The sequence below is a fragment of the Habropoda laboriosa genome, unplaced genomic scaffold, assembly GCF_001263275.1.
Source record: "Habropoda laboriosa isolate 0110345459 unplaced genomic scaffold, ASM126327v1 scaffold67, whole genome shotgun sequence".
NCBI classification, from domain to species: domain Eukaryota; kingdom Metazoa; phylum Arthropoda; class Insecta; order Hymenoptera; family Apidae; genus Habropoda; species Habropoda laboriosa.
The window spans coordinates 3,183,584-3,196,788 of NW_017100242.1; the positions used below are offsets into that span (position 1 = coordinate 3,183,584).

Consider the following 13,205-nt stretch of genomic DNA (forward strand, 5'->3'; position numbering starts at 1 on the left):
AAATGACAACTGACAACTGGCAACTTGCATTGTCAAAAAAGAGCGCAACACAGTTAAATATGTCATTTTATTCGACAAATACCGCTGAAATACAGAATAGAACACAAGATAAGCAAGATAAACCCTAGAAAGCCTGTAAATTAAGTTCGTTCGATTATCATAAATATCGAATACCGATTAACTGCTTCCTGAAAATTTTCAGCGCAAGTCGCGTTCACCGCGAATCTTTGTGAGTAAAATTCTTGTTTCGTAGGTAAAAACAAACACGACATTATCACCGGACATTCGGACGGGAACACAAGGTCCAATCGGATCACCCAGACAGCCAGTAAATAATGGCTCTGTAACGAAACTACGACCAGGACGGCCACCAGTACAAATCCGTTTCGATAGTCATTCTCCAGGTGGACTATCCGGTCCAACGGGTCAATTCGTGCAACAAAGACCATACGGACCGATAAAACCACCACCAGGAGGTTCATTCCCGAGGAAGCCACTCCAGCAAAGTCCAAATTCACCCATTGTCCTGAATCCATGCTTTGCACCGTCGCCTGTGCAACGTGCAGGCCTACAGATAGGACCTAGACCGCCTCATCCTGGAAACTATCAAGCGCAACAATTCCAAGGAAACGTGCACCGACCTCAACAACCGAGGCTAGAGTATCAGAATACGCGTCAACAACTGAGACCGGAGTTGCTGCAAAATACGCATCAGCAACCGAGACTAGAGTTTCCAAATACGCGTCAACAACAACCGAGACCGGAGCTACGAGATATACATCAGCAAGCGTACAATTTGGAGAGTTTCGCCAGATCGCCGGAAATCGCACAGAGACAATTGAAACGAAATGAATCGTGGTTGAACATACCTCAGCAAAGTTTGCCGTCTAAGAGAGAAGATAAGAAGTCAGCGCTACCACGTCCAGTAGTTGACAAAATGGCCAACGTCGATGATTCGAAGAAGCATCAACAGATTGAGAATACCAGCTCGAAGGAGGAGATCGAGTTGTCGAAGAATGTGGAAAACGACGACGACGACGACGTTGTGATGGATGGAAAGAAATCACCGCGTACGAATGACGGTGTCACTTGTCAAAAGGAATTAACGGAAACTAAATCGTCGAAACAGGAGTCGACTGAGACGGTGAAAAGGCCGGAAACTGCGACGATAAATGGAAAAATTGACAAACCTGCCGCGCCTAAGGAAGCGGCTAATGAAAAAGTCAGTGATATTAGTGCAGATCTGAATAACAAAAAATCTGTCGAGGATTCTAATGTGAAGGAATGTAACGACAGATTATCTTCGGCGAAATCACAGGGAAAAGTGGAGGAAACATCGTTGGACAAAGTGGAAACCCTGGAAGAGTCAGCGAAGAAATTGGTGGATGCTGTCCACCAAGATTATGAGAATGAGAAGTTGAATAAAGAGAATGCAAGAAGACTTTCGACACAGGCTGAAGTAAATTCTTCAACTACCTCAGCCACTAAAGAAGATAAAACTGTCACATCGGATAGTAAAAATGCATCTACCGAACAATCTGATAAACAATCGGAGAAATCAGACGTAGAAGAAAATGAACATAAATTGAACGTGTCGCCAACATCTCCAGAAAAAGTACACGACACTGTTCCACCCACAGAACAAAATGGCGATAACAGTCAGGAACCGCAAACGCTGTTTAAATATCCAGACAAATCCCATGTAAATACGCCAGCGGAACAGTTGAAGGAAAATCAAACGGAGAAAGAACCGGAAACGGTGTCGAAACCCGCAGAAAAATTACAAGGAAGTGCACCAACGAATGCGATGAAAGATGAAAAACAAGAAGAACCACAGACATCGCCTAAGAAAGACGAAAAAGAACAAGAACCAAAGACGTCACCTAAATCTCTAGCTAACTCGCAGATCGACGAGAATTCATCGAAATCTTCGGAAAGTTCGCCGCCGAAATTCGATCAGAACGAAGACAAGCAAGAGTCGAAAGCTCCGTTGAAATCTCCGGATAAGTTACCCGTGAGTACACCGGCGGAAGTGAATCAAAATGAGAAGGATTCTAAAGTTGTAACGAAGTCTCTGAATGCGTCGGAGGAGAAAAAAGCGGCAGAAACGGAGAAGAAGGAAAATGAAGACGAGTTAAATGTCGAAGCTGAAGCGGTGAACGCGTTAGAAGCAAGCGCGCCAGTAGAAATAAATGAAACGCGAGAGAAAAAGAAGCAATCTCGAGATGAGCACGAGTCGAAGTCAGAAGTTAAATTGAGCGAAGACTCCTCGAAGAAAATGGCGGAAAGTGAAAACGAAGAAGAATTAAACGCGTCTTCTGAGAAATCGGAGAAGTCGCATACAAGCACGTTAGCAGAAGTAAATGAGAATCAGAAGGAACTGGAATCAAACGAATCTTCGAAATTGACAGAATCTTCTGAAAAGTCTAAGGAGAAAATACCAACAGATCTTAAGCTTTCTTCGCAGGAGGAAGTATCGAAAGATTTGTCTACAAGCTCTACCGATAAATCGACAAACTTGGCTAAGGAAGCAGGTGAAGAAAATATCGTGGAAAATTCACATCCTGATAAACACGCGCAAAACGTTCCGGAGTCGAACGTGGTAAGCTCTGCCAATGATTCAGCTGCTTGTGAAGGAAATAAAACGGAAAAATCTCCGGAAGAAGGTGTAAAAGGATTTGACAATGGAGAACAAAGATCGTTGGTTTCACCGTCCCAAAGTCCTCAATCGTCCGTTTCTCCGCAATTGACGAAATCTTCTACCGACGTAGAAAAATTAACGGACAATGAGAAAAAGGAGACTGTCACGGTTGAGAAAGACGATGGTAAAAAAACGCCAGAATCTGAACGTTTGGAGACATGTAAAACCGCAGTTGAACGTGTACCAACACCCGCTAAAATGGACGAAAGATCAGAAAAGAAGTTTTCGATACCAGGTTCCTATTTATGTTTACGAAAAATTTAGGAAAAAAATGTATATAGTGAATATGAATATATATTCGTGGCACTGCACTAACGTTATAAAATTCAAGATAGATTTGAAAAAAAAGAAAAAAAGAAACGTAGAATATTACAGTTTTATTTTTATTAATGCTTTTTTATAAAGAATTCCAGAGTTACCACGTTGTACTGAGATTTTGCTTCACAATTTGCTTACGTAAAATTGTTGCACATTTCAGTATTTATTTGAACATTACGAAATCGTTACGTCGATTATAAAAATTGTATCCTCCGTTTTTGTTTTTACAGAAATTGAAAATGGCGGTGTAATGAACGAATCGGCACAATCCAATGCGGTAAATATCTTCGTTCATGTGTTTTACGAAAGGAGATTGTAACCGCATTAGCGCTTTTCAAACGGAATTGGTTTCAAATATTTTCATTATATTCGTGCAAAAATATTATTATTACTATCGAACATTCAAATTTGAGATCAATTCCGTCCAAAAAGTACTCGTCCGGATCGTAATCTTCCTTTGTCGGTGTATATTTTACAAATTATCGAGTCGATGATTTAGTAAGATAGCCCACTAATTTTCACAGCAACCGACCACAAATGGAGTTGCGGATTCGCCGACAAAAAAATCACCTTCTAAATCAAAAGATGTTGATAAGAGGTCAACAGCTGAATCACCTATTAAATCGCCGAGTAAATCGGTCAAATCGTTACCACGAACTCCGGACACTCCTTCGTCGACAGGCGGCCAAGAAAAGAAGAGTAAGTATTGTCGAAGATTTTATGCAACTAATTTAGTTCTCATAATTTTGAATTTTTCACTTCAAGTTTTACACGAAAAACAAAAATATTTCTAAATCTTCAAAGTCTTTTAACACGATATGAAGAAAAGTTTTATTTAAATGCATTTATTAAAAGTTATCGTTTCATTTAAAATTTTAATTTAAAACCTCTTGTTAAGCAATATAGTGCATAACATTTTGCATTTTCTGACATAAATTTAACAGCAGCTCCACCTATTCGTAGACCTATTGATTAATCCTGACAGATGAACACAAAGATAACAGTCGATTCTGGGGATGGTTCGATGCTTAATAGTTCAGAAGATATTGTTGATGAAAATTACTAATTTTTACCGACGTTAATCTGCTTTACTAGGAATTCACATGAAGTGTTAGCCTCACATCTTGATAAAACTTCGTTCGTAGATGAAAAAATCGACTTACATTCAGTTGTTAATCTAGATACGATAGTTTATAAGATAATTAACAAAAACTGGATTCCTCGACTGGCGAGATAATGGCCTTTGATGTAAAATCATAGAAGAAATCATAGCCACGACTTTTAGGGATGAACCTTAGCCTTGGATCGGTGAAGAATTATTACAATGTTTGTAACATTAAAAACTAATGTCTATTTATCGATGATCGATTTGCGTGTGCATATTACTCTAGAAAAGAAGGTTTAAACGGAACCGTGGATCGCAAATGCACCGTTCTCACAGAATAAATTGTTAATGTTTTTGTAGGAATGAGATTGTATGAGTCACACGTAGGAAGAAAGCTCCCACATCATACTATCGTCTCTTGCAATTAGTATACACGCGAACACTATTCTAGTGTTCACAGATTTTAGCTGCTCAAGGCCATTGAAGGGTAACCTCTACTATGCCGCTTGACTGCCTTAGCTGTCCTTTCCTCAACCGTCTCACGTCGCCTTCAAAACGCATAAATAATAAGGTAGGCATAAACAATCGTCGCCTAGTTTTCTCAAAGACGGTGTCCAGATACATTCCCTTTAACTCAATACACCCCGCAGGAGATCAATTCTATTACGCGTGAATACTCAGAATGTGGTGCTCCTCCGTTCATCGTAGATCACTGCACGAAAAATGACCTTGAATGGCCAATATCCGTGAATTTTAGAATAATTTCTATTGTCGTCAAAGAAGCTCAGAATGTTTGGCAACAGGTTGAACAAATTTTAGGGGTTGGTTCTATACGACGAAAATTTTCCATTTCATTTTTTGAATAGGAACAGAAAAATTAACCTGAAACCTAGCAATCCGCCCAGCATTGACGAATATAGGGCAGCTCACAGCAGAGGGGAGGAGTTCAGTGGTCTTCAAAATCAATGAAGCATGTTGGATTCCAGCGTAGCCTGTCGAACCTGTGAAGCTGAGTTAGAAGCTGAAAGAATCTTGTGACATTCGGTTTTATTCAGAAAATTCATAAATATCGTATTAAAAATTCTGTAATGTTGTCACTGCGTACAGTAATCGCATCGATTACTTTCTTTTTGCATTCGTCATCGAAATACAAAAATGTAGAAAAAATAGCGCCTATCTTTTAGCGAACAAAAAAAATACAGGAAACCATGGAAGAAACCTATCACGTTAACCATTCTAAAACGTGCAATTTTACGTATTATTTTATTTCCAACTCTATTACCTAGGCTTTAACCATAACCGTTTCATGTGCAGATTAGGAAATAATAGCGTGAGGCGAACCCTTTACTTCTACGTGTGACTCATACAACTGAACAATCTATTTTACGAAAATAATGTATTTGCGATGGTATTTAGCGAAAAGTATTAAATAATTGCAATTTATACAATTTAGATTCGTAACACTGCTTCAAGAACACTGAACACAAGTGCTATCATATACCAAAGTTTCATCAATATCGATGATTATCACTTAGGGATGTTCCCTTGGATAAATTTCATTGTCAGAAGATTGTACTATGTTTTAGAATACAGTGGAATATAAAATAATATTAATTTCAAATTATTATTATATTTGTATTAAACATATTGTTTATTCATAATTTTTATTGAATCGTGCAGAGTTGCCTATGAACAAAATTCAAGTTGGGGCGGCGCCTTCTCCAAATCTAAAAACAGTACGATCGAAAATCGGTTCTTTGGATAATGCAAGTTACAAACCAGGTGGTGGGAAAGTGAAAATAGAGAATAGGAAACTTGACTTCAGTAAAGCACAGCCGAAGATCGCCGCAAAAAATGAAAAATACACACCCAGCGGCGGTGATAAAAAGGTTAACCTTTTAATTCTTTATCTTTTGTAGTTATAAATTTTGTCATACGTCGAAATTTTCTTGAACTCTTCAAGAATTCACGAGTAAATCTATCTAACGATTTATAACACAGAAATATCAACGTTGAATTTTAAACATGATCGCGTTGTATGTTGGAACATAATTGTTTATCGTTATCAAATGCAAAGACATATTTGCACATAAAATGATCCATTCTTAAATGGAAATTTACGAAAAATTTCCTAGAAGAATTTAAGAAAATTCAGGGTGTGATTCTAGAAGCCGATATAAGACAAAAGTTAAAAGTAAAAAAATTACGTTTGAGGCTTCGTTTTTTAGTTATTAACATTTGAAAATATCCCCGTAGCCGAGCAACCCTCCGTACACAAATGAATATAGGGCACGTGAAGACAGAGGAGGTGTAGTGATCCTCAAAACCAAGGACGTGCCCTATATTCTTTATGTTACCGTTATCTAACGAATCATACTGTACTTTCATTTCTGAAAACTTTTATTTCCCGCAAATTTATTATAGATCGCTCAAGTTAAGCTTCAATGGAACGCAAAACCGAAAGTTGGATCACTGGATAATGCCACATATAAGCCTGGTGGAGGTGACAAAAAGATAGAGACAGTAAAGCTTGACTTTAAGGACAAGGCAAAACCGAAAGTTGGTTCCAAAGACAATGCTAAACACGTTCCTGGCGGCGGCAGCATTAAAGTAAGAATTTTGTTTCAAAATATATCTTTTTTTTTAGGAATGTTGAATACTTCTAGGAACATAGATAAATTGAATGATCCCTTTACCTAGATTTGAAATTTTAAAGATCTAATATATTAGTTAATGGTTTCATACTTTATTACTCGTGCATTCGACTTACAGTAGCAAAAATGAATTTGTATTTAATTAATCATAATTTATTAACACAGATATAAATTCATTTACATTATCCAATTCTATATAATAAATTCTGTATAAAACAATTGGTAATAAAATTCACAAAAAAAAAAAAAAAAGTCAAATGCGGTAAAAAGTATGAAAATAATCTCTTTAATGAAATAAATTTCTCATAAATTCTTTTGCATCCCTTTCGAATATATTTTCGTAAATTCACTCAAAGAATAGTATAAATAAAATATTACTAGTATCTATAATCCTTGTGTATGGATTTTTCTTATCTTCCTAGCTGAACATTAGACAAAGCTAATACATTGTAAACACAGTTGTATTTGTAAATTTAAATGTGCTTTTCTGAATTTAGATTTATTCACACCATACATCATCTATTACGTCTTCTCTCGACATCATGTGTTTGTTATTACGACAATTAATCATTTCTCTAATTAAATGCTTGCTTTTCGTTTGAACATCTATCTGTTTGTAATAGCGATATATAGTGCTCATCTCTTTTATATGTCACGAGAATGGAAGTTTGATCAATTAGGAAATCGTTTAACGGAGACGTTGCATGTAGAATGTTAATATAGATATTGCATTTACATGCATTTTGAAATTTACAGAAAACGAGAATCCTAGTATCAAGAAAAATGGTCGCTCCATACCATACAACTTTAAAATTCCGAACATAGTTCTTCTACTCATGACCATAGTTTTCTAAAAAAAAAAAAAGAGATAAGCTATTCTTTGTAACTATGTTCTTTTTAAAATCGCTCGTTCGGTGTAGGTTGTCAATTTCTTTTATTACGTATACCATTGACGATGTCTCCTCCTTAATGTAAGTATAGTAGAATGGGAAAAATAAATTTTTCATATTTTCATTATCTTAATCACACTTCTAAGACACTAATGATCCAAACGAAATCATAAATACGACATATGTATTTAAATTCAACGCAAAAAGAAAGAAAGGCACATCTTTATATTTATGCTTATTATTTTACAAAACTGCTTAATTCGACAGAAATAATTATTAATATTCTATATCATTCTCGATATAATATCTTTACTAATTTGCCTTGATACGGGGAAATCTTGAGTATACAAAATGAGTCACGTAAATTACGACGAATGAAGGTCTCCTAAATGATCGAGCTAGAACTTTCATGGTTACAAGAGGCATGTTTGCGGTGTGTAAAGTATTTTTGAATTGATATAAATTTTGAAATTTCAAGGTTACTCTTATTTTCTTAAATGGCATGCTGTATTTTTTACCTTGTGATCATACAGAGCAGTGCTCAAATGTTTAATTTTACTCATGTCCAATTTTACTGTTCCTTTTTTATTACACATTTTTAACACAGTTTTAAAGAGTGATTTGAAGAAAGAGTGAAATTTTCAAATCTCGAAGGGTAAGAGTAGTTAAGGGGCTTCCCCATGGACAGCACTAATTAAGACGTACAAAGACGAATTCAATGATTTCAAACAACTTCGACATGTGAAATTCTTTTTTGCTAAAGAAATCGATTTAATAATAGTAACTATTGTTACCGTTGCTACTCACTAATGACGACAAATACTATGTTATAGTCAAATGTAGTGAAAATATTATAGTAAACCTGACATTGATAGGTTGTGCATAAATTACAAAAATCTTGACTTCGATACAAGATACAAATTAGAATTTTACAGTATTGGACAGTTAGCGAATAGTAATTTGTTACCTTTATCATCTTTGTAAAATGAAAAATCTAGTGTTTCGTGAAAAAAAAAACATAAAAGTAATTTTGGAATGTTAAAATTGAAATTGTTGGAAAATGTTGATTTGTAACGATTTAGGTGACTCGATCTGTATAATAAAATATCTTTTTACAAATGTGGACCAGTAAACTGCTTAATTCGACAGAAATAATTATTAATATTCTATATCATTCTCGATATAATATCTTTACTAATTTGCCTTGATACGGGGAAATCTTGAGTATACAAAATGAGTCACGTAAATTACGACGAATGAAGGTCTCCTAAATGATCGAGCTAGAACTTTCATGGTTACAAGAGGCATGTTTGCGGTGTGTAAAGTATTTTTGAATTGATATAAATTTTGAAATTTCAAGGTTACTCTTATTTTCTTAAATGGCATGCTGTATTTTTTACCTTGTGATCATACAGAGCAGTGCTCAAATGTTTAATTTTACTCATGTCCAATTTTACTGTTCCTTTTTTATTACACATTTTTAACACAGTTTTAAAGAGTGATTTGAAGAAAGAGTGAAATTTTCAAATCTCGAAGGGTAAGAGTAGTTAAGGGGCTTCCCCATGGACAGCACTAATTAAGACGTACAAAGACGAATTCAATGATTTCAAACAACTTCGACATGTGAAATTCTTTTTTGCTAAAGAAATCGATTTAATAATAGTAACTATTGTTACCGTTGCTACTCACTAATGACGACAAATACTATGTTATAGTCAAATATAGTGAAAATATTGTAGTAAACCTGACATTGATAGGTTGTGCATAAATTACAAAAATGTTGACTTCGATACAAGATACAAATTAGAATTTTACAGTATTGGACAGCGAATAGTAATTTGTTACCTTTATCATCTTTGTAAAATGAAAAATCTAGTGTTTCGTGAAAAAAAAACATAAAAGTAATTTTGGAATGTTAAAATTGAAATTGTTGGAAAATGTTCATTTGTAACGATTTAGGTGACTCGATCTGTATAATAAAATATCTTTTTACAAATGTGGACCAGTTGGACCTCTGTGAATCGCCGATTAAAACACACAACCCTCTGGTTTAAGCGAATGATTACCCTTTGTTGTCGCATGTATTGTCACCCATAACTATTAACAAGTCATTATTGTTTGTTGGCATTCAGTCATCAACAACACCACCTAAGACGCCACAGGATACAAACAACGACGTAAGTATATCAAATAATCACTTTATGAAACATTAGCTTTAGTTATCCTTTCTCAAGGTAACTGTACACATTGTCCTACAATGTATCTTTCTTATCGTTCATTCTCCCGGTATTGTCGCTAAACTTAACGGACACACGATCGAAATTTTTAAGTAGCTAATCAATTGGGCTTAAAAGTCACTGTCGTTTAAATTAAGATTCGTTCGCTTTTCACTTACTATTTGGAAAAACACGAAGTAAGCTCGTGAAATTTAGAATATTCTATTTTTACAGTAAGTGAATTCCTTTTTGACAAAAATTAAAGCATGTTTCTGCATGTTTTAAAATTAGTTACATGTCTATTGCTAAAGCAAATCGTTAGTTCAGAAAGCACAATGCAAAAGGCCTTCAATGAGAATTGAAGTTAAAGACAAATTTATCAAGCAGTAAGGTTCTTCTCATCAAGATTGTTTATATGTTAATCATAGCTTTTAATAATAAATTACAAAAATTTCAGTTACACATTTTGCGCTGTCGATTGAAAATGCTTACAGTGTTTTGCAATCGCTGTAGAATAACGAACGTTCTGTTGTTCTTTTCAGATCCAAACACAGAAAATCGATATCAAAGCTGAGAGTAAAATTGGATCTTTGGATAATGTGAAACATAAACCAGGGGGTGGCGACAAAAAGATATTCAACGATAAGGATTATCTGCGACAAACTGGTTCGAACGTAGAAAGTCTGAATGGCAGTGGATCCCAGGTATAATATATTCAAAGAAAATGATAAATTTAAAAAATTTTCGTTTTCAAAAGACATGCGATAATTATAATTTCGTTCTTAAATGACTGAAAATATTCAAATGATCGGTTAAAAGGATTTTTAAAAATCTTTTTCTTATTTTATTTGTAGAATTTCGAAATTTTATCAACTTTCTTAAGATCCTTTGTCTAATCACTTATATTTGCACTATTTATCACGAAAAAAGCTTGACGACACGCATTGCATGCTTCTCTACAATCTTCTATACATATATAATTCTTTTTTATGACAAGAAAAGACCAATAAGACGATACTCATCTATTGTTTCTCTCATTTTATTTCATATTTCAAAATTTGTATAACGACAACAGTACCAATAATTTAATGACAATTATCTTTACAGTATTTCTATTTTATAAAATAATTTTACGTTATATCGAGGAGTTGTGCCAAAGTGAAATATTTTTTTCAATCTAATCTCAATAAAAGTAATTTTATTTAACTGAAATTGTTTTGTTAGTCGTAAGTTGTGTAAAATTATGCTTAAAAAACAGCTATAGATTAAAGAAAGTTTGAGTATTTTGCAATTAAAACGAACTTGATGGTCGCTTAACCCTTTGAGGCGCACTTTAATTGCTTTTATATTTATTTGCACATACACTTTTCATTGTACAATATTGCTGTATTCAACGTAAGAAAGAACATATTCGAACGAGACCGGGATTCAAGAACAATTGTATTTTCCTTCGTTCATCTGTAAGATTTACTGAAGTTCCAAATGCAAACAAGAAGTTTATAATTGTTGTGCTTGGAAACAACTGAATTGAACTGGTACCATTCAATATATTTAATACATTAAATTTACTAAATAAATTACAATTATTTTACAACTATTTTCAAAAATTTTCTGCAAAATAGCAATTTGTAATTTTCTTTTCCTTCAAAACTCAGAAATATCTCGTAGACCGTTGTTATTAACAAAATTGTTTGGTGCAAACAGGGACATTTTGTGATATAAATTGTTTTTTTTTTTAATATGAAATTATAGAGGAGATTTCAAAATTTGCTTAATTTTTTTTCAAATTACATCTTATTCATAATACGATAGCAATTTTTAAGACAAGTTCAACGATGTGCCGTCGTTCAATGTAGCAGGAGGTCACAAAGGCAACAATCGAACAGACAGTTTAGCAGATACTGATCGCAAGTGCTCTGCTTCGAGTCCGTAATACGATCATTTAGGTTGACCTAATTCCTTGGGATCTCGCTAATTCATGACCTTCTGCTACATTGAGTGACCTTATGCGGCACCTCGTTGAACTCGTCTTAACAAACGCCATTGTTTTATGAATAAAGATGTACAAATTTGATCTTGAAATCTCTCCCACAATTTCATATCCGAAAACAAATATTCAAATACTTACTCTCGCAATTTTTCATGCCAATTTTAATTAAAAAAAAGAAGCACTTTCAACTCAGTCGAAGTATTTCTGAAAAAAGTAAAATCCAAAAATACTTAGATCAAACTATAATTATCCTATTGTCAACACGCACACTCGTTCGAAATATTTCCGAGAAAAGTAAAATCTAAATATATTTGGTCCAATTTTTAAATTATAATTATCTCGTTATTAGCGTGTTTCGTAAAAAAAGAAAAGTTACACGATGCGATTGGCGCAATATTGATTGCAAAATAAACGCCGAAATTACATATCGAATGAACAGTCGATACAAAAACAGACGACGAATGATACATTGATCGGTGAAAAAAAAAAAAGCAAAAGCTAGGGTGCTTCAAAGGGTTAACGTGACCCAGACTGTAATGCTAAGGTTAATGGGCCACCTTAATCCTGTGTATTGTGCCCGCAGAGCCCTGTGCCTCCTGGCACGGTCGACGCTGGCAACAACGGTCTACCAACTTCGGACGAGAACCTCAACCAGGAATGCTAGATCACGAAAACTCCACCGCTAGATCCGATTTCCTTCTCACTTACGTATGATTAAATCACCCCTACTTTTCTTTCCTCCCCGCGATCATTCTCAATCGAAGGGCAGCGCGCTGATTGTTTCACGGAGTCTGAATAATACACACGTGTATTATACAGAGAAACGAGAGGAAATCTGTTCAAATTAATCTGAACGTGTGAGACACTCCGTAGTGTATCAACTTTTTAAGTCAATTAATCGCAATACAGATCGATTTCGATTTTTCTTATCGCGATCGTTTTGTATTATCGATCAACGACCGGAAGTTGCTTCTTTCTTTATTTTTTCTGTATTAAGGAGAAACTTGTTTTTGTTCGACCAACTTGTGGCATTTAATCGAAGAGAAATATGTGCGCGGTGAGAGGCAAAAAGGGTGTTCTTTCTCATACGTGCTTGCCCTTACGGATCAATAACGTGTGCGACAGAATTATGTTCGTGTCTAAAATGACCATGGCAGAACTACCTGCAAAAACTCGCTAATGATTTTACTCTATTAACGTATTTATCTCCGCAAAAACACCCATTATATCGTTAATTAACAGTCAGTTTTTTTGTTTTTACAATCGCGAAAGTTCTGTCACGAGAGAGAAAGAGAGAATGAACGAAGAAATGGTGGAGAATATGTTGTAAA

At 34.9% G+C, this 13,205-nt stretch overlaps 1 protein-coding gene across 1 annotated transcript in view; it reads left to right on the plus strand.

The window, feature by feature from the left end:
• The window catches only part of LOC108571915 (microtubule-associated protein tau), a 14,877-nt gene extending 2,220 nt beyond the window's left edge, over positions 1 to 12,657 (plus strand). The window contains exons 2-9 of the mRNA XM_017934073.1: positions 254 to 2,936; positions 3,250 to 3,296; positions 3,544 to 3,718; positions 5,805 to 6,013; positions 6,549 to 6,734; positions 9,801 to 9,845; positions 10,427 to 10,588; positions 12,458 to 12,657. Of these exons, the coding sequence (XP_017789562.1) occupies positions 254 to 2,936; positions 3,250 to 3,296; positions 3,544 to 3,718; positions 5,805 to 6,013; positions 6,549 to 6,734; positions 9,801 to 9,845; positions 10,427 to 10,588; positions 12,458 to 12,538 (3,588 nt within the window). The 3' untranslated portion in view covers positions 12,539 to 12,657. The remainder of the gene's footprint in view (positions 1 to 253; positions 2,937 to 3,249; positions 3,297 to 3,543; positions 3,719 to 5,804; positions 6,014 to 6,548; positions 6,735 to 9,800; positions 9,846 to 10,426; positions 10,589 to 12,457) is intronic.
• Positions 12,658 to 13,205: the final 548 nt, after the last annotated feature.